The sequence below is a fragment of the Protopterus annectens genome, chromosome 3.part1, assembly GCF_019279795.1.
Source record: "Protopterus annectens isolate FY-2018-M chromosome 3.part1, PAN1.0, whole genome shotgun sequence".
Lineage (NCBI taxonomy): Eukaryota > Metazoa > Chordata > Ceratodontiformes > Protopteridae > Protopterus > Protopterus annectens.
In genome coordinates, this window is record NC_056732.1 from 555,747,907 (window position 1) to 555,769,275 (window position 21,369).

General features: G+C 41.1%; 1 protein-coding gene across 1 annotated transcript in view; it reads right to left on the bottom strand.

Moving 5' to 3' along the window:
• SGO1 (shugoshin 1) overlaps positions 1-21,369 on the bottom strand; it is a 1,219,270-nt gene that overhangs the window by 138,527 nt on the left and 1,059,374 nt on the right. Inside the window, exon 11 of the mRNA XM_044066235.1 lies at positions 4,798-4,996. Within this exon, the coding sequence (XP_043922170.1) occupies positions 4,798-4,996 (199 nt within the window). The remainder of the gene's footprint in view (positions 1-4,797; positions 4,997-21,369) is intronic.

Consider the following 21,369-nt stretch of genomic DNA (forward strand, 5'->3'; position numbering starts at 1 on the left):
TTAAATAAACCTGGAGTGAAATCCTGCCATTCACACTAGAGATCCTTAACAACAGGGGGCATATGTTTTTTTTTGCTTCTTTTTCTGTAGGACATATGCATGAAATACACTTGGAGGGTCAGACCCCTGGGTGAGATTCAAAAATGGTCATTGGACTCTTCCTCCCAAACTAGGATTTGAGGAATCCTCCTCAGTTCTTCAGAGATAATCAGCTGAGGTCCCCCCCTTTATGTCAAAAAAGCCTCTGAGGATGTGCAAGAGGCCTGATCCAAAAACATCAAACAGGACTAAGGAAAAGGCATCTGATTTGTGGAGGAAAACAAGCAGTAAGATTCTGGGAACAGTTAATACAGGGGAAGTATATAAAAATCTGGAAGAAAACTAATCTAACCATCAAATTATGCAAGATAGATTACCTACTTTACTAGGGGTTGACATTAGAGATAAAGAAAAACATGAAAGAGGGCTGCACCCCACTAAATTAAACTGAACATAATAGATTTTACAATACAGGCAAGAACCAGCACTGCAGTGAAGAAAAGAATGAAACACTAAGGACATAAGGCTATTTTAGACATGAAGGACTAGTGTGTGTTAAAAGTGAGGCAGCAATGGCAGAAGAGATCAGAATGACAACTGGGAAAGTCAGAGTGGAAGGAGGTGTGGTTGGTCCTTAGGTATGCTAAAAACAAAGTTCAGAATATTTGCAAATAAATGCTTGCATAAATATTTTTACACATCAGGAAAGTAGGAAAGGATGTTCTCACAGATAAGGGGGACATACTAGAGATGTAATAAAGGAGAGAGGGGTACATGGGAACACACATGTTGGGATTACATAGAACTTCAGCAGTATAAATTGAAATTAAACAGGATTACTGTAGTGGTAAAAGGGGATAAGACAGATCTTACATGATTCTTCCTGCTGAACTGTGGCAGAATAAAAAAATTAAACATTTGCAAGTCTACTCTACACACGCACACATACAGACACACACACACACACACATTTTTATATATATATATATATATATATAGATAGATATATATATATATATATATATATATATATATATATATATATATATATATATATATATATATATATATATATATATATATATATATATATATATATATATAGAGATATATATAAACCAGGCTCTGTGTTCTCACCTAAGTTGATGTGTTGGTTTAAAGTGGCACCTCTTTGAACATTTTCCAATCTGTGCTTTCAAAACAATCTTGAAGTGCTGAGACTGCTCCCTCTGGCCATATCCTTAATTGTTTCTCGGATTCTATACACTGGAACTAGCATTATAGAGAGATGGTCTGAGTTTCCCAGGTATGGGTGACGCACTGCCTTAAATGCTAGTTTGACAATGGTATAGACCTTATCCAATATGTTCTCACCCTTAGTTGCAAAATCCTTATGCTGATAGTAACTGGGTAGAACTGACTTAAGATTGGCCTGACTGAAGTCTCCCCGCTATTATGTGAGCATGGTCCAGATTCTGGTTTTGCAATTCACTGATCAGCTGATATTAATGTTGCCAGTGCTTCATTTATATTAGCACTAAGAGGAATGTATACAGCTGTGATACTAACCCCATTAAATTCCCTAAGCGAATAGAAAGGTCTACATTTTAGCGACACCTACTCTGTATTTTCAGAGCAGTGAGTGGAGACCATCTCGCAGTTGGAACACCAGTTATTGTTGACATAGGTAGGTACTAGGCTATTGGCCCTAGGGCCTATATAAGCCTAACCAAACGTTACCCTGACTTTTTCCACCCAAGAAAATTATTTTCCTGTGCCCCTGTCAAGCAGAGCCACAGAAGTGATCCCCGGGGTGAACTTCCTATCTCCCATCCAATGATCAAAATTTTTCTTGAAGAGTGCTAATGAGGAGCTTTGTTTGATATAGATGGGTAGTTTGTTCCAGAGTATGGGAAGTCTCTGAGATAGGAATCTATCCCTCCAGCATGTTCTGTTTATTGTGGTGACAAGGTTTAGATCCGTAGAGCGTGTAGCTCGGTGGGATTGGGATTTCTTTACGTGGAGCATGTCCAACACCTCTGGGCTTGACATAGCTTTGGATGTTAGGCAGAGATCGCCTCTGAGTAGGCGATATGCGACAGAATAAAGCTGGAGTTTTTTGAGACGGTCTGCGTAGGGCATCTGTTTGAGGCCGATAATCCTCTTTGTGAGGTATTTCTGTGGCCTTTCAAGTTGTTGTAGATATACCAAAAGAGGCATTGTACTCTATAATGGGTCTAATGAGTGATGAGTAGAGGGGAACAATGACCTCTTTTTTCCTGGATGAGAAACCTTTTGTGATGAGGTGTGCCACGTAGAAGGATTACCTGACTACTGTGGCAATGTGATTATCAAAGGAGAGACTACTGTCCACCTGTGTCCCAAGGTCTCATCACAATTTTGGTGTTAAGTAGACTACCGCCTATGTGGTAGTTCATGGGTACAGAGTTTTTACCAAAAGGGATGACAATGCACTTTCTGGCATTGAGCTTGAGGCCATGGCTTTGACACCAGGCATCTGTCTCAGTGAGGCCCTTTTGTAGGATGTTCACATCGTTAGGAGCTTTGATTATGGCTCCTAGTTTGCAGTCATCTGCGAACTTTGTTAGCCAAAGACCTTCTGTGTTAACCAGTACTTCAGAGAAGTAGATACCAAACAGGAGACGACCTAGGACTGAACCCTGTGGTACTCCACTTGTCACTGGTCTGAAGTTGGATTTAAATACAGACTCTTCCTCCCTAAGATTTCCCACTGAGAGTCTGAGATTTGTCTGCTTGAAAAAAATGACAGCCCCTCCACATAGCTATTAATAATGTTGGAATTTAGCCACGTTTCTGTTAAGATAAGCACACAACAGTTTCTCACCGTGCTTTGAGTAGTCAGCTCTAGTCTTAGGTAGTCCATTTTATTTTTCAAGGCATGAATATTTACCAGTAAAACAGATTGAAGTGCAGGCCTATAGGGGTTAGCTTTTAATCTGGCAGTGATTCCAGCCTGGGATCCACGTTTTTGTGATCTTTCAGATCTCTTTCGTCCTCTCCTCCTTCTGTGACTGGTAAAAGTTGACTCTGCTTGAGCATAGCACTTCGGACCACATTTAAGTATAATTCCTAACTCACAGAGTTTGTAGTGTGTTGTAGGCCTCACAGGCCCCACAGACAGTAACTCAGCAAGGCTTTCATATGGAGACCTCAACAGTCCAAGTTCTAGCACAGTATCTCTGCTATAATTTAGTTTTACATATGGATTTTCATCTGATCCGGTTACTTCCTTTAATTTAGACATAAAAATTAAACACATACTGCACATGTTCCTAACAAGCTGGAAAAGAATAAACTGTAAAATATTTTGGAAACCTAGCTCCATCTCAGTTAGTGTACATAGGAAAATAATAATTAATAAAATATAAGCAATAAGAAACATAAAAGATGGAACTGTTCAAAATGCACATTTTGATAAGATGTTGAATATGGATGAACAAAGGCATTTTATAAAATAATTCTATTTGTAACACCAACCTTCTGAAGGCTAGACATTTTAAATTGTTTTGAATAAAGATTATAAATGGTTTGTAACAGAGACCAGTGTATAAAAAATAGTGCACTGTGCATGAGGATTGCACTGTGTGTAGGGTATGTTTAAAACTTGTGTAAATCAGTTTAAAAATAAAAAGAAAAAAATTATGAACTTTGCAAATGGAAGAAAAAGAAATGTAGGTAGGGCAGCGCAAAGGCGTAATGAACTATGCAGATTCTCCTCGTACAGTGCACAACATCAAGGTGTGCACAGTCAGGATGCTCACACAGAAGCTGAAAAGAAAATTAAGCTGGGGGTTATGGATGAGGAAATTCCAACAATATCTCTCAAAGGCTTCCAATATCAATGCTAGTCTTTATACATGCAATTATCTTTTAGGCTCCTCTTCAAAGTTAGAAGCAGGTTGGTTTGCAGGGAACATTCCAACTTGAGTAATTAATACAGAAACATAGATGCCACCTGTGTCTGCAGTAGGACCTAGATACTCTGCATAAGAATGTCATCCATAGTTAATTCAGATGATACTCCTAGGTAGTGTACATAGACTTCTACATGACATATGAAAGGGGTCTCCATACTGTAGCCCAGATCAGGCTAGATCAAATACTTGCTGAAGAGAGGATTCTTCTCAAACAAACTGCTGTTTGAAATAATTATCACATCTTCTGAGGAAAATGGAGAAAGAAAACAGGGAAGATACTTTTTATATACATTTTACTCTTTCATTGTGTAACTATCAGTAGCAGATAAAGTAAATTCTGGAAAGAAAGTGGACCAAATTAGAAGTTACATGAAGACAAAATACAGTTTTACAATAAAAAGAAGTTTAAGACTGCCCAACTTTATACTGTTTGAGCTTGGCGTGGTTTATCCCACAACTACAAACTGCTAGTTAGAATGTTTTCCTTGATGTATTGGCAAGACAGTATTTTTTCCTGTCAGTTATTAAACTCTTGCTAGACCCACACAAAGGAACTGTAAATCTCACACTGATAACCGCATAGTAATAAGGTCTAACTGCAAAATCTGAATGCCATATTTTAAAACTAACGTAAATCTTTATTACTAGGTATTGTTTGGGTTTATTTGGTTTATATGCCAGCTTTGATGATGAGTGTATTTTGAAGAACTATTGCAAAGTGATACCATACTGTAAAAGCACAAAATATGATGTATTTAATAAACAAGAACATACATTGCAGTTAATTTTGCTGGCTTACCCATTTAAATTAGGTTCCTTGTAGTCAACAGCAACTGTGCACCTCCGTTTGCGAATTGGTGAATCTGGGACCACTGACTCACGTAAGCCAAGCAACGGGCAAGATAATTTTCTTGTTTCTTTACTATCACAGGATAGTAAGGAGAAGTTCCCAACATCACCAAGTGTTAAGCGAAGCTTCTGATATCTGGGTTTTTCAGCTGTGATGCACAAAAAAACATATAACTTTCACATGGATTTCAGTTAAAAACAATATAGCATCTAAAATTAGAAACAGATGATACATAGTACAAACAGGCAAATATCACCCCATCCACTTATCCTCGAAAAACATTTATTTATCTTTTGTTTACCGAGTTAGTTCCTCTAGGCTAGTAGTGTCATTTTCAGGGAAGACCTGAGCTGGTATTTATACTACTAGGGAAAATTTGGCAAGGGCATCATGGAATTTTGGGCATTTAACCTCAGCTGAGTGATTTTTTTTTTAGTTTCTCTTCCAAGGATTTGCCAGGTATCCTTTTCATTATTAATTCTGCAGAACTCAGCTGGTTGTTAAATTCATTTCCAGACCTTTAGAGCCCATCAAGTCTAGCATCCATTAGTGGAATGACTTGCAGTTTAAAGTAGAGTAAAATCCTAAATGTTCTGCAGTATGTACACAAAAATAGTGATACGCTACAAAAACTGCATGCATATTTGCACATGTGACGTTAATATTCTTGCATTTAACTGATATGTAATAGAGTCCAGTTGAGTAGAAGAAAGCTGATTAGAACTCCATACTTTTCAAGTGTCTTAAAAACTCTATGTTCCTCATTGTTTCACATTGAAATGGTCTGTCATATATTCAGTTTTTATTACTTTTTTAAAAAATGCCCATGGTAAGTAATACTGAATCATATTAATTCATCAAAAGAAGTCTTGTGCAAAGAGTTACATTTTAACCATCCATTAAGCTTTCTGTTTGACGTTTCCAGTGAGCTGTTAGTACGTTTCACACATTTTGTCCATTTGTTCCTCATTATGAGAATTAGTGTTTCACATTCCATAAACGGAAAGTGGAGAACTATCACTGTCTTGAGGGACTGGGGGTGGAGGTATGTGCTTGTAAATGCCTACAGAAACATATGTTAAGAAATCACAAATGACATATGGAATTAGAATGGTATTACAAAAACTTACACCATTCTCCATCAACATTGTCTTTAAATTAGAAGAACGTACTTACCAGAACTTGGCATCTATGTTGTCCATTTTCATACTTCCTCACGAATGGGTCTAGGATCCGATCCTCGGATCCGACTTGGCCACATATACAAGACCTTGGATCCAATTCTAGAGCTTCTCCCTCTGCCCATAATGCTCTTCTCGGTCTCCAATTCCTCAGATCAAGTTTGCTGCCTAACTGCCCACCTATTATAAAGATAGAGCAAATATGAAAAAAAGGCTTGGGGCTCAAACCAGAAACTTAGGTTCTAATGTCATCTGACAGATGCTTCAAGGAGTGACAGGGCAGGGGGACAGCTGGAAGGGAAGGTGAGGAAGAATGAATATGGACAACACAGATGTCAAGTTACAGTAAGTACATAACTTCTAAATCTGATGATGTCCTTTTCATTCTTCCTCACAAATGGGTCAGTCCCCAGCTACGTAATTCTTGGCAGGCCTTTACGGAAGGACATGCTGAAGGCACTGTCGAACCAAAGGAAGCTCTGCTTCTTGAGACAATGTCTAATTTGTAATGTGTGACAAAGGTATGAGTCTTTGACCAAGTGGCTGCAGCGCAAATATCATCAATGGAAGTTCTTGAGGAGAAAGCAGATGAAGTAGCCACAGACCTGGTGGAATGAACTCTAGGACGTCAAGGCAATTCTAAACATTTTTGAGAATAAATCAACAAAATACAAATCAGTAATTTATTTGGCCAGAGTAATTTTGGAAATTGCCTGGTCCAAGTAATTTGGGGAAAAGGATACAAACAGCTGATGGGACTTCCTGTACTGTTTTGTTCTGTGAAGATAAAACGTAATTGCCTGTGAACATCAATAAGGTGAAGCATATATTCGCCCTTATTTGTAAAGTTTGGAAAGAAAACTGGTAATTGTATGGACTGGTTAATGTTAGTCTTTGTAGCTACTTTGTGCAGAAAGGAAGGGTTGTTCTGTAGAGATACCGTATCCTTATGAAAAATAATGTAAGGAGACCAAGCCGATAGGGTGTGGAGCTTAGAAATTTTTTGCTGGTGATAAATACTGAAAAGATCATTTTCCAAGAAAGAAACTTCATATGGCATTTATACACCAGCTCAAAGGATTTCTGAGTTAACCCCAGAAAGACCACAGTTAGATCTCAAGGAGGAGAGGGGTCCTTTATTGAAGATCTAAGGAGGAAAACTCCCTTCATGAAAGCTTTACATAATCTGGAAGATGCCAGAGAAAATGATTCATTTCCCGCATGAAGTTGGAAATGGCTGCCAAATTAAGTTTAATAGTAGAAAAGCTAACCTCTTCCTTAAAAAGAGTAATGAGAAAAAGAACAATGGCCAAAGCAGGTGCTGAAAAGGGGGGTCAATATTCTGATTGGACATCCAAATAGAACATTTTTTCCATTTGCTTTTGTAGACTTTCTTCGTGGAGGCCTTATGGAAAGCCAAAATAATGTCACAAACTGGGGAAGCAAGCCTGGACAGTCTATCACTGGAAGTGGAGAAACCATGTGGTCAGCTTGAAGACATGGAGTTTGGGAAGCTGAATTCCTGATGGATGAGATAGGAGATCCTGAGTGGGTTCCACTATCCATGGAGGGTATTTCAAGTGAGACCAGAGGAAGGGGAACCACATCTGTATGTCAGAAAGGGGCAATGAGGATGACTGAGCTCTTCAGCCTGCTTGCTTTCTGTAAGAGAGGGGGTTTGAACAAGTACTTGCTGTTGAGGGGTGAGGCAAATAGGTTACAGCAAGGCTGGCCCCAGTGGCTAAAGATCATATTCGCTACTAACTGATTGAGGGATCACTTGTGAGGAATTAGAATGGACCTGCTTAGTCCGTCTGCCAGCACATTAGTTTTCCCTGGTATATGCATTACCATAATAAAGCTGTCTGAAGAGATTGCCCATTCCCAAACCCTCATGGCCTCTCTGCACAGCAGGTAGGAATGGGTTCCTCACTGTTTCTTGATGTACCAGACTACAGACATGCTGTCTGTGTGGACTGCAATAGTCCCTAGAGGGAGAAAGTCCTGAAAGTCTTGCAATGCAAAAGAACTGCTATGATCTCTAGGACATTGATATACAACTTGGTCTCTGAGGGGGACCACGTGCCTTGGAACATTTTTCCTAGAAAATGCCCCCCCAGATGGGAAGCGTCCATCTTCACTCTGGCGATTAAGGGAGGAAGGGAGAATGTCCTGCCCAGAAACAGGTCATCGGACTGGATCCACCAGCAAACATGATGTTTGCAGACTGAAGTGAGTCTTATGGGAAACAGAGGCTGGTAAAGAATGAACCACTGTACCGCCAAGATCCATCGAAGGATGTGCATAAAGAATCTTGCAAGAGGAACTATAAAAAATGGCAGCTGATATTGACCCAAGGGCTTGTAGCACTAGTTTTGCTGGAAGGGGTGGATGTATGGCCTGCACCTGCTTTCAAAATGATATCATGCGAAGAAGAGGTAAGGATGCCACTTGTGTCATAGTATTCAGCAGAGTTTCTATAAATTCCAGATTCTGTACAGGGACTAGTTTGATTTGGCATGGTTTACTGAGATGCCTAAGGTGTTGGAGATCTGAAGTAAGTAATCCTTGGCTTGTAGAAGTTGATGCTTGAATGGCGTGGTCAGGAGCCAATCGTTGAGACAGGGAAACAGCTGGTATCCTTACAGTCTCAAGTGAACCGCCACGACTGCCATGCATTTAGTGAACAACCTGGGGGTTGTGGTCAGTCCAAAGGGCAGTGCTCTGAATGTTAATGACGGGCTTTCAGCTGAAAGTGCAGATGTCTCCTGGAGTGCTTGTCTATTTTGATGTGTTAGTATGCATTCTGGAGTTCTACAGAGCACATCCAGTCATCCTTGCACAGAAGTGGCAGAATGCACTGAACTGTAACCATTTGGAACTTCGACTTCTTTACATACTGGTTCAAACTGCTTAGATCCAAAATTGATCTCAGGTCCCCTGTTTTTTTTGGCAGTAAAAGGATTCTATCTGTTTGGGTGGGAGCTCCTGGATGACTCTTTTGTAGCAGCTTTTGTATTTCTTGAGCTGTGTATGCCCTCTGACTGGGTGAAACGTAGGGAAGTTTCTTCCTTTGGACAGAAGGGGGCAGGGAAAAAGGTATGTAGTAACCTCTGGAATTTCTTATAACGTTTGTCCAGGCACAAGGAAAAATGACCCCTGACTGCCTCTGGAGGCAGACAATCATACAATGCTTCAGGAGTGCTGATAGGGTCCATCAGAGGAGGAGTCTCTGAAGCCCTGATTCTGCCTCTAGGGTGATGTCTTCCATTGATACTTCCTTCAGGGGCAGAGGAGGAGGTGTCCCCATGCAAATCCTAACTAGGTCCCTGTGATTTCTGGAACCACATCTTCTTATCACCCCGTTGGTTTCTAGAGAATGTACATTGAGGGGTGTGAAGGCTGCCAGCCCAGCTAGATAGAATTTTGTAAACAAGTCTCAGCCACACTTACCAATTCGATAATAACAAAATTGCACAGTAGAATTGGACACCCTTTGTTAAGGGCCTTTACAGTAGCTGATAGTAGTGGTTGGTGGCAGTCTGTACTACCATATAGTCTGGGCAGAAGAGGGCATAGTTAGTGAACCTATGCCAGCCTTCCCCAGGGGTGTCTGTGTATCTGTATATAAATCAAATCTCAAAGTGTATGTGTGTCAGCTACTTGGGTGGGGACACGAAGCACTGGTTGGACAGAGGGGGTGTTGGAGGCTTTGGCTTTACCACTCAGCTGAGATCTGAACCCTATAGCTGTGCCAGTGGGGAGTCTTACTGGGGATCTGGAGAGAAAGGGAGAAACCAGCCTCAGACTGACTGTGATCTCTGTGTGCTCTTATTTGTACTTTACTGTGCGTGTGTGCTTGTTAACCTCCCAATGTGGACGTCCCTCGCTGGTGTTAGTGGTGAGGATTGAGGCTGCTTGATTACTGGGCCAGTGCATGGGTGTCACAAGGGGTAGAAAATTTGATTCCAATGGCAGGCAGAGTCATTCCCTCTTGTTCACTGCAGGTGAGCGTATCTTTAACTGATGGCCCAAACAAAGAAGAGCCAAAGGGGGCATTAACAAATTACGTCTTAAAGGGTTCCGCATAGCCTCATCCAACCATGTCATCTAATGCTTATTCCTGAACCGGCAACTCGCAAGGCACACTCTGCTGTATGGGAGATTAGTTCAACTGAAGTTCAAACAAAACAGTTCCTCCACAAACAATTGTAGAAACAACTTCTCAGTAGTAATAACGGACACTGCATAACAGAACAGATCTATTAACATTTCAAACTGTTTTGTTTGAACTTTTGGTTTATATTGTATGGGAGATTAGCCTCATCAATGCAATAGAAATGGAAAAAAGAGCAGCCAGTTGAGGAGAAATCTTCTTGAGATCCTTCACAGACATGGACTCAGTGAGAATTTGGAAGCTCCTTGGTTAAATCTCTCTGCAAATGAGTGAAGTGTGCAAGGTAGTTCAACAACCTCATCATGAATGCAGCTGAGGTGTACACACACTTTCCAAATGTGTCCATCACTCTGGACTCCCTGTTCGGTGAATGGACAGAGGAGCTTTGTTCAGCTAACTCCTTCTTAGTGGTTACCGCCACAACTGGGATTCCCTTGCTCCAGTGTGGTGTATTTGAAGGGGGGACTAAAAACTTGTCTGGGTGCTTGGGGATGGGCTTGACAGTGTCTGGTTCCTTCCAAACCCAGTGGGAAACCAGATCAATAATTTGTCCGAGGGAGGGGGCACCCAAGATGTAGATGGGTCAGCTCCGAAAGCCTCCAGGAACACCAACTCCTCAGAAAAAGGAGATTGGGAAGACCAGCCACCCTTCTGTTTTAGAATTTCCAGGATGTTCCCAAAGGAATCATCATCAGGTTGGTGATCAGGGGGATCCTTCTCCCTCATCAAAATCAGTGTATTCCATGAGAGATTCCAAAGGGAGTCTATGTGCCTCTTATACATTCTCTGCCGAGGAACCTCTTCTGTGGGTGTTGGAAGAGGGGGAAATCCCTCTGGGGAACATGTGTGGAGGCCTCCCAGAGCTGGCAGACCCTGAGGAGGACCCGATGAGGGGGAGGTTGAGGATCCAAGATTAGAGAGAATGTCTCTCTATGCAAAGAGAAAGCCCTTTCTACTACCTGAAAGACTGATGGACATGGGGAACCTCTCCTCCCCTCATCGGAGCCAAAGCAGCTGAAGACAGGGAATCAGGGCCAACCCAGAGAAAATTGAACCCGAGCAGTCCAGGGCTGAGGCATCGAGGGAAGGGATGGATATGACAAAGTAGGAGCTGAACCCAACTCCTCAGACCTGGCACTGACCTCTCGCAGCAGAGACCCACCCTGATCCAAAGGTATCAGAGCAGAACTAGTGAGGGACACCATTGGAATCAAGGGGAGCTTCCTCAGATTCGACACAAACCTCTCAGGGATCTTGGATCCTGGGACACCAAAACCACAGGTCAGATCGGAGATAGTATTGGCTGGGCAGGTGTACTTCTGTATCTGAGACAGGACGAAGTTGGCAGGATCCCCATCTGCATCTGAGCCTTAGAAATATCTGCATCATCCTGTCCACATCTTCCTTTGTCATGCTCCTTGAAGATCTGGATGATGCTACTGATGCTGGCTAAGAATGCTTCCTAGGCATTTGAAATAACTGTGAAGGCAGAGCTGGAGAAACAGGTTTTAAAACAAACTACAACTTTCAGCTCCAAGCTGTTGGATTCGAGGGTTTAGGATCTGAGTAAAAGGTAAATAGTAAGGGAGAGCTCATGATGGGGATCACAGCTGTTGGATCTGGTGAGACCTGTGGATCCGAGGAGGTGCAACGGTTTTCGGATGCAAAGATGCTGGATTTGAAATCTCCCTGATTTTTTCAGATGACTCAGAAGAAGCCCTCAGACGAAGCCCTCAGAGACTTCTGGAGGACATGTTTCCTAGATTCTATGGTAACTTGAGGAGCTTTAGGGGGGTTTGAGACCTAGAAGAAGAAGCTGGAAGTAGACACTTTAGAATCAATTGGTTGCGCATGTCAGAGAGGGCTCTGGGGTTAAAGGTGGCACAAATATCATAGGATGACTTAAGATGTTCAGGCCACAGGCAGTAAATGCACTTCTTGTGGGCATCAGAATTGGGGATGTTACACCCACAAGAAATGCATTTCCTGAAACTAGTGGGTTTCTCTGACATTTGAAAAATAGAGCAACAGTATACCTTAACTGTAATAACTACAACAACTATAAAAAAACAGAATAACTTGCGAAGTTAAAGGAGCACGAGCTGCACACTTCAACTGAGCTACACACACTTTCTTTTAGTGTAGGTATATATACATAAAGATATACGAGAAGGAAGAAAAAGTGAGTATAATGGCAGGAATACAGGAAAGGAAAAAAGCCCTAATGCCTATGATAACTGGAGGGAGGAATGAAAAAAAAATAACTATAACAGCTATACAGCAAAACAGTTGTCAAAAAAACTTTACAAGAAGTATTCAAAAAAGATTTCTCTTACAGCTCGAGAATGATCCATCTTGCCACGATAGCGGCAAATGAGATCTGAGAAGTTGGAGACAGTAGAGCATTATGGGTAGAGGGAGGGGCTCGAGATTTGGATCCAAAGTCTTGTGTATATGGCCGAGTCAGATCCAAGGATCAGATCCTAGACAGATTTGTGAAGAAGAATGAAAAGGACATCATCAGATCACACTGTTATTTAGAGTGCATTCTGTTAAAAGAAGGTGCTTATTCAAAGGGATATTATTTTCAACCTTTAATGCTCCGAGGAAAAAGAATAAATAAATAAAAAATATATATATATATATATATATATATATATACACACACACACACACACACACACACACACACACATACATACATACATACACACACACTTATGGGTAGACATCTGTTATGTGTGCATTAGCACATATTTAGGACTGTTTGTATGTGTGCTCGCATACATACCTGCAAATATATGTAGATATACATATGAGTGTATGTGATACATATGTGCATATACATTTCTTATGTACGTCTACATAATAAATGCATGCATGTACATGCATGCGTTCAGGAAGCAGTAAATCTCCTTTATGCATTTTTAATTTTAATTTATTTATTTAACTGAGGAAATGAGCTGGTCCTCGGAAACTTTTCAGCCACAACCCATACTGCAAAGGCAATGGTAATATAATGCAGTGGTTTTAACAGCTCTTCCCTAACCAAGTGTTCTGCTGATGCCCAGATCCTGACTCATAATACCAGTACACTTAGCTTCCATTACAATAAAATGAATTGTGTAAGAGTGTCATTCATTTTCATTGATGTAAATAGTTCATTTGATATCATCACGATTTCACAATGGATTACAAATAGGTGCAAAGTACTTATTAGATACTTCAGCCATTGACACTTGCATGATACATCCACCAAATGTCCCAGAACAAAGGAATGTGATCACTGGATCCCCTACACTGAGAATGGACTTCAGCAGACACACATCATGCAGGAAGGAGCGGTCAGTGGGGACATTAGCAATAATAGAAGTGTGTTACCACTTACTGGACATCTGTCAGTATCTACACACAGGGTGGCAGCTACTGAGGCTTACTAGAGACCTGGTTACATCCTTCCCCCTGAAGTTGTTGGGACAATTTCTGCAACTCAGTGTATGTACAAGGCTATCATGAAGGCTCAGGTTAGTACCACCAGAGCCATATCTGAGTCAGTAAGGATCATGCGGGGTGTGTAAGATGATCTCTGGGAGTGCATGCCTTGTATGAATGACTGCTTTAATAAAAAAATATCATATTGTAGAACATGCTAGGTTTTCTCAAAAGCTCACCTAACATGCATGAGGTGCAATTCATGAAACCAGTCCACCAGTACCCTCCATGGATGGTGGCCATGGACAGCCTAGATCACGCTTGTGCAATAACAACACTTCCACAGCTACATCTGTTGTGGAGGTACCTACAGCCAGAGGAAATCATCCCTGGGATCGTATAGTATTGTTAGCCATGGCTCCTTGGTAACAGATGCCCTTCATGGTTACTTAGCATGCCAGCATCTAGCCAGGGCCACAGTGCGACCTTGTGCATTTCCTGGTAGAGGCAGATCTTGAGGGTGGGTGCATGCATAAGTTGCTCAACTCTCTACCATGCATACTATGGAACTGACAAGTAGCTGAAGTCACAGTACTGCAAGTACTTCTACAGCTGTGCCCCAGAATAACACACTATCACAGTTCACAGTACATCAGACACACTCATGCCACCGCAGCCCACAGTATATCACTTACACAGACACCCAGTGACTGTGGCGCTTCATTAAGTTTATTAATGACCTGACACACACCCACACCCACCCACTCACACCCCCCAAGCACATGCAAACAAGTGCAGTCTTGTTTTTAATTCTTCTCAACACCGACACATTTCTCTTTGACAGACATCCACATGTGTTCCCTTCCTCACAATCTCTCTCAACTTTTTACTGCAAGAAATCTGGACAAAGCCTAAAATACTGGAGGGACAAACCTTGCCTGTGATATAAACAGGACCCGTATGTATGCCAGAGACCACCCCTTCTTTAGAACAGGTTCTCCCATCCATGTGAAGCAAGAGTTCTTCCCTAACCCAATTAAGCTGTAACTTGGACAATTTTTTTGTGGAACAGAAAATTCATCCTTGGTTTGACACAGACTGTGTGTAACTGGTTAATCTCCCAGGCCCCTGTTTGTAAATGCCTTGGGTTCAAGCAGATGCATTGTAGATGATCTCCTGTGCATTACAGACCACCTGACAGTTGATAGAGTGATAGCCTTTGTGGTTCATTTACCTTCTTCCCAGTTCACTAGGTGTGGCCTTTACATCAATGTGGGTGCAGTCTATGGTCCCCAGTACCTCAAGGAAATGGGTTAATACCATAGAAGCTTCTTAAGTGTTTATTTTTTCTCTCTCTCTCTACTGTGGTATGTGGGAACCAGATATACTCCCTCAAATGCTAAAACATGGCATCTTGAGGGAGATGATTTTGATGCCCTCTATGTTTCTCCAAGTAGGTTGCTGAAAGGTCCTTGTAGCTATATGTAAAGCCACACGTATCTTGGTATCCACTGGGATAGGTACTGCACGACTCCTGTGCGGCTGCAGACAAGGCCAACACATGTCCATAATGTCCCTGTCCACATGGTACTGGTCCACAATGTTGGTGTCATGGAGTCCATGAAAGGTTAAGCAATGTTGGATGATACAGCACTTCCAGGGCAGTAATGCACATTGTCATAACTTGCAGGGGCAATGACAGCTTCTTGGAAATGTGCATTTACTAATGTGGCAGTTCATTGCCATTTGAAAGTATAAAATCATCTTGCACAGACTGTTTTGTAATTCATCTAATATAGTTCTGCATTATGCCTGTGCTACTACAACATTCAGAAAGCCTAGACCATAACCAGTGGTTAATTTACTTTGCTGTGACCTGTTGCATTTGAAGTTTTGTAGCACAGTACCTTGTAAATTATCTTTTGTACTAGACTACAATAAACAGAAGTTAAATCAATGCAGATTTTGTTTTTCCCTAGCATTTTTTATTCGAATTGCACAGAATACAGACTCGCAGTTTCAAGACTTGTATTGTGGTATAAACTTGCAGTTGCTCATTTCTACAGTGTATGATGAGTACTTAGGACATGACATGGGACAGGCTATGAAGTTCAGGATATGGCTTCTTTAAAGGATCATTATTCAGAACTGTTGGAGAAAGCTTGGCTAGAAACCAAAAAGAATAAGTAAATGATATTTCTTTTCCTGTTCATACTTCAGGATTCAGAAGAATTGCTATTTCACATATAAATCACCTACTGGAGGTGAGTCAGTTTAAGTCAGGTCAATGTGGAACACCTCAGTATCGGTTCATCTGTATGCCCCCCCTTTCTTTTTTTACCACTAGCACTATCAAACCAGTGATGGCAGTGCTGTCTACACAGGCAACCTATGCATTGTTTTGGCACAGCATCTCCCTCCAACTCACTCACATATTCAAACATACACCTGGCATCAAAACAACCCCCCAACACTCGATTAGAGTTGGGGATACACTCACCTATTCACCTACACATGTTCTTTAACACACATACACTTTTGATCACCTACTAGACCCCCCAGTATGACCACCCAAGCAGACACATGCACATTCATTCAAGTCTATTCCTGCTCCTATGTGCTGCATACCACTGTAAAAACATGTCTATTGTAATTTGTGTGTATACCGATCATGTCTAAATATTTAAATGTATCTGTAATTTTTCTGTGTGGAGCTTTTCTCCCCGGGCCTCTGCTGAAAAAGAACCTTTTAGGCTCAGACACCCCCAGTCAACAAATGTAAAATAAAAATAAATAAATAAAAATATTGACACACACAGGAATTATGAGCTGTTAATTAGCTTCTGTAGTCCAGAGGGTTCTTCAGCCTCAGTTTTTATACTTTGTGACTCAGAAATTCTGAAGCCAAGTAACACTAGTGAAAGTAAAGTGAAATAACACTTTGAGCTACATATAATGAATCAGACATGAGTAAGCAAGCAGGTCTTCAGTGTGCTGGCAGTATGTCTGGACTGCACAATGTAATATACTTTATAACACTGAAAAACATGTGGACTGCCTTACTGCTTGATATGGAAGAACAAATGGATTTATTTACTGTAAAGTTTTTTTTATACATTCTGTATCTGAATTACTCGTGTGTGACTGAAAGGCAGCCATTCTTGCTGCATCTGTAACTGTACATTTGCACAATGGTTGGAGCGGGAAAGTTTCTACAGTCCAGTCCACTAACTTGGTCACTAAATTAAAAAATAAATATCATAACTGCAGCATACAAGTCTGAAAACAGTTCACGGCTTAGGTTCATTTCAGACAGGCTGTTTGTACCAGTCACAGTTCTCCAGGAATGAAAATTAGTCCTTATGGAATTCTTGAAGTACTTCTATAGGACTATGGAATCATTAGGTGCTACCTTATAAAGTACTGCAGCCACTGTCTCTAAAATGGCAAAGCACTACAAACTATCCCTTCTGCAATTTACAGTCCCACTGAGGTGAACAAAGTATGACTGTCATTTGGCCTGGCTGCCTGATGCAGACTCAGTTAAACATTTTCTTCCACCTTCCCATATAGTCTCAACTTGTATCCACCAGCCACTTGTGCCCTGGCAAGAAATGGAACCTGTATTTACCACTGACTAACATTGCTGTTTTAGAATAGGTTACTCTGGGGGCAAAGAACATTTCCACTCTTTGGCCTTTATGGTACAGTACAGCACTTTGCTTCCAATGCTAAGTTTCTGCGGACTTAAACTGTACATATTTTGTTAAGAGACCTTTTATGTTTCATTGGCTATTATCAGTAAGCACAAAATTCATTTCTTTAAATTTATTGGCCCCTCCCAGTGTATTTCACAGTGCCAGAATATTAAGTGCTCACCCCATCCAATCTGTCTTGCTCTTTTAAAATCAGTGGCTCTCCACTTAGATTGATGAAGTTTGAGTTACCCCCTTGTTTGATATCTAAATGTTTAGTGTACACTGTAACTCTTGTTTCAGGGAGTTAAACAGCGACCATAAGCTAATTGATTAAATAAACAGTTAAATGGATTAACGGCAAGACAAAACTGCATGCAGTACCTGGTGGAAACTCAGACTGTCTTCACTAACTCATTCCAGATACATTTGGAAGTGTACTGAATGTTACTGGAATTGATGGGCCATGCAAGATTGTGTACAGTGAAAGATATCCTCTAAAGTTCTATGATGATTCTTTATTATTTATTTTTATTATTTATTTAAATTTGTTGACCAGGAGTGTCCGACTGGATGTGGGGCCATTTTCAGCGGAGGCCCGGGGAGAAAAGCTCCACAGTAAAATAAACAAACAGTAGTTACATTGGATTACATAGCGATTAACAATTTAACATAGAAATTACTTACAACATATTTACAGATGAAGAACATAGTACATCAGTAGACAACTAGAATCTTTATCTGTAAAGTACATAACAGGCATTAACAAATGTAACAATGAGAAGTTCCTGCTGTATAATAAGTACTAGGCTTATGAGCATCTGGGCTTGCAATAATCAAGGTAGTTAGTGGAGTGGAAAGAAAGGTAGTAGTTGGATGGGGTGGATGATATTAGAGTGGGAGTTGCAAGGGCATAGCCAGCTTTAGTGTTATATTACAAGATATTTTCAGATCCTAACTGTTGCAGTAGTAGCACCGCTTACATACCCCTTTTCCTAGCCAGGATGAATGTAAGTATGATGGTTGAGGATAATCAGCTAGTGGCACAGTGGTGGAAGGGGGGAATAAGGTGAAAGGAGCATGAGATCTGAACAGGATATCAGTAGGAGCAGTGCACTGAGAAGGGTGGGGAAGATAGGTTTATAGAAGTAGTGGAAACTAGCTGAAAATTACTTCCACACAATAGGACTCCTGTAGCTCTGGCTCCACTATGTTCACATGTGTATAACAGTGGATGTGGTACTGCTGGTGGGATCATCACAGACCTGGAATATCTGAAGACATAAGTGCATCCCCACCAAGAAATGGAACTGTTAACAGCACCCTTCTGCATTACCAAAGGCAAACCATGATGCTGTGAACACCACATCATGCCATCTGCCAATATGCCATAAAGGCAATGACTGCATTTGCGGCCATGCCATGCTGCTCCATTCATACCACCTGTGAGTGTTGTGGTTGGGTACCACAATGTGACCATTATGCGTTACCATGCTGGGTCTGGCCATGGCATAGTCAGATGCGTATTGGCACTGGCAATGCCATCCACAATGGTGTGTAGAGACAGACCCTACTGTGCCATGAGACACACCCATGTACACGTCTAACATGGTAGTGAGTTGGAAGATGCCCTCACCTGCATTATCACATACAGTGCGCAGTACACATGCCACCTCTAACCGGCGATGGTGTAATCTGCTTGTACCTGGATGAGAGCTCTGCACATCTCTGAAGTAATGCCCATCATGATTCTCCTTACAAGTAATGAGATGGAATCATGGTGTTGGAAGCCAATGGCCCACCCTTCCCAATTCCTGCCTATATGCTCTCTGGAAGTGCTACTACCCACTGCAGGTGCATGGGAAAGGGATAAGCTTGTTTTCTGAGTAGGGATGCCAACCATGACCTGTCCTTCCATGGGATCTGGAGAGGTGGGTGCAAGTTCCACAGGCAGCAACATAGTTGTGCCCCTGTACATGGGTGGTAATGTGCCCTCCACAGTCAACAGTGTCAGTGCGCCCTCAGACTGTGCACCAACAGCATCATTGGTCTGCAATCTTGTGTGGTATGCAGTCATGCATGCATCCCAGATATACTGGAAGAGGAGATATGACATCACTGAACAGCAATGAGCCCACAGTACAACATGCCACTACACTGTAAGGAAATATCAGCACAGTGCATTCCAAAAGAGAAATGACATGGCTCATTCAGTTCAGCTCTCTCACCAAGGCTTGGCAGGTCTCAAGTGATTTTTATGCTCCCAAGACAGGGACAACATAAAGTCCTCCTTTATGGTGACAGTTGCCTTGCAAAAGTGCAACTTAACCCATAACTGCTTTGGGTGAAGCATCCTGCCATCAAGCCTATGGTTACCTATACCCAAGTAAGGACAGATATTTCATTCATGACTCTCATTTACTGCAATTTCAATACAGCATAAGTAATATGTTTTAAATCATACCTTTATGTAGCAAGCATCTTTATACTGTTGGGAGTAAGGGCATTTTGGAAGAGGTTAGAGACCAGTGCACACTCAAGAATGTACTCCTATTTACAGAGGATAATTACATTTATATGAAGTAACTAAATCTTTAGTGCAACAGAATTTGGACAGTGATCAGACAAGAGATGTAGCAGTAGTATGATACAGTCCTACTTATGGTGAGAATACCAGTTGAAGAAAATGCTCATGTTAACGAGGGAGCAAGGGAAAGAGACTTTGATTATGGATAGAAAAATGCGCTTTGTGTTGTTTACTTTAGGTATACTCCCTGCTGCAGAAAGGGATGAGAATGTTGCAATAGCTTTACTTTGACATAGTGCGACTACTACACTGTTAGTCTGGCAATTGATGTGTGAAACTACAGGCATCTGGGGAAAATGCCAGAGTTTTTTTTTTTTTAATAGAAAAGCCCTCCATTTGCTTCCTGTTTTTGTCTTTGTTCCCTTGTATGATTTTGTATTATATGGGAAATGATTGTGGGTTATGGGTAGTGAGTAATGCCTAACATTATTAAATTGTTAGTCCTGATAAAATCTATTTTGATGTAAGCCATATGCTTCTATGCGATTTCTAAATCAAAATGAATGAACCAAACCTTGACAAAACTGTTGTTAGTCTGTAAATACTGGATGCCAGAGAAATAAAATGCTAATCCTTGTTGTACAAACAGTGAAACAGGGCAACGTGAATATAATAAAAAACACTACTTTATTGTAGCCATAACAAACAAAAAAAACACTAAGTGCTTTAGTCCCTACATATCAATGGGACTTCATTAGAGAATGATCTTTTTAAGACATAGTTCAAGTCAGGAGGAGGAGGAACATTTCTTTTTGGAGGTTAATATGAAGGATACATTTTAAAAAGTGCTTTATCTGAAAATGTGCAGATGGAGGTGGATCTAAATGCAAACAGGCAGAGATGACTGACAAATGTGTTCTGATAGAAGAAAATGCCAGGCCAGAATTCAGAAGCTCAAGTAAGACAGAGGGATGGAGGAGGTGGGGGGGGGGAGAACAGTTGTTTAAGTAAACTTAAAATAACAGAACATGTTCAAAAGAGCACAACTGCAGTAGCCTTAGCTAAAATAGAGGAAGGAGGGTGGGATGCAATACTGTAACAGTGACCAATCTGGCATCTAGTGTTATGGTTTGGACTACAAATCTATTCTACAAGCAGCTAGTTGGACTTCTATCCATACCTTTACAAAACATTTTAAAAGTTAGTTTTGCTTCAGGGCAAGAGCTACGGATATAACAGCTGGCTAGACTGTAAAGTTTCAAGTCACCTTTAGAGCTGACTAATAATATAGGTTTGGATGCCAACCCCTTCAGAGCTTTCATGACAACGGAGAGAACAAGACTAAAGCCCAGACAAAGACAATGATAGTAAAATAAAAATAAGGGTCCTCACACAGGCAACAAAAACATCCAACAATAAGGGGGTGGAAGAGGGAGCAGTTACTGCAGCAGTGATTATTCAAATATCTCCTGTTATGGTATGTTTACTTACACAATTGTACTATGTTCA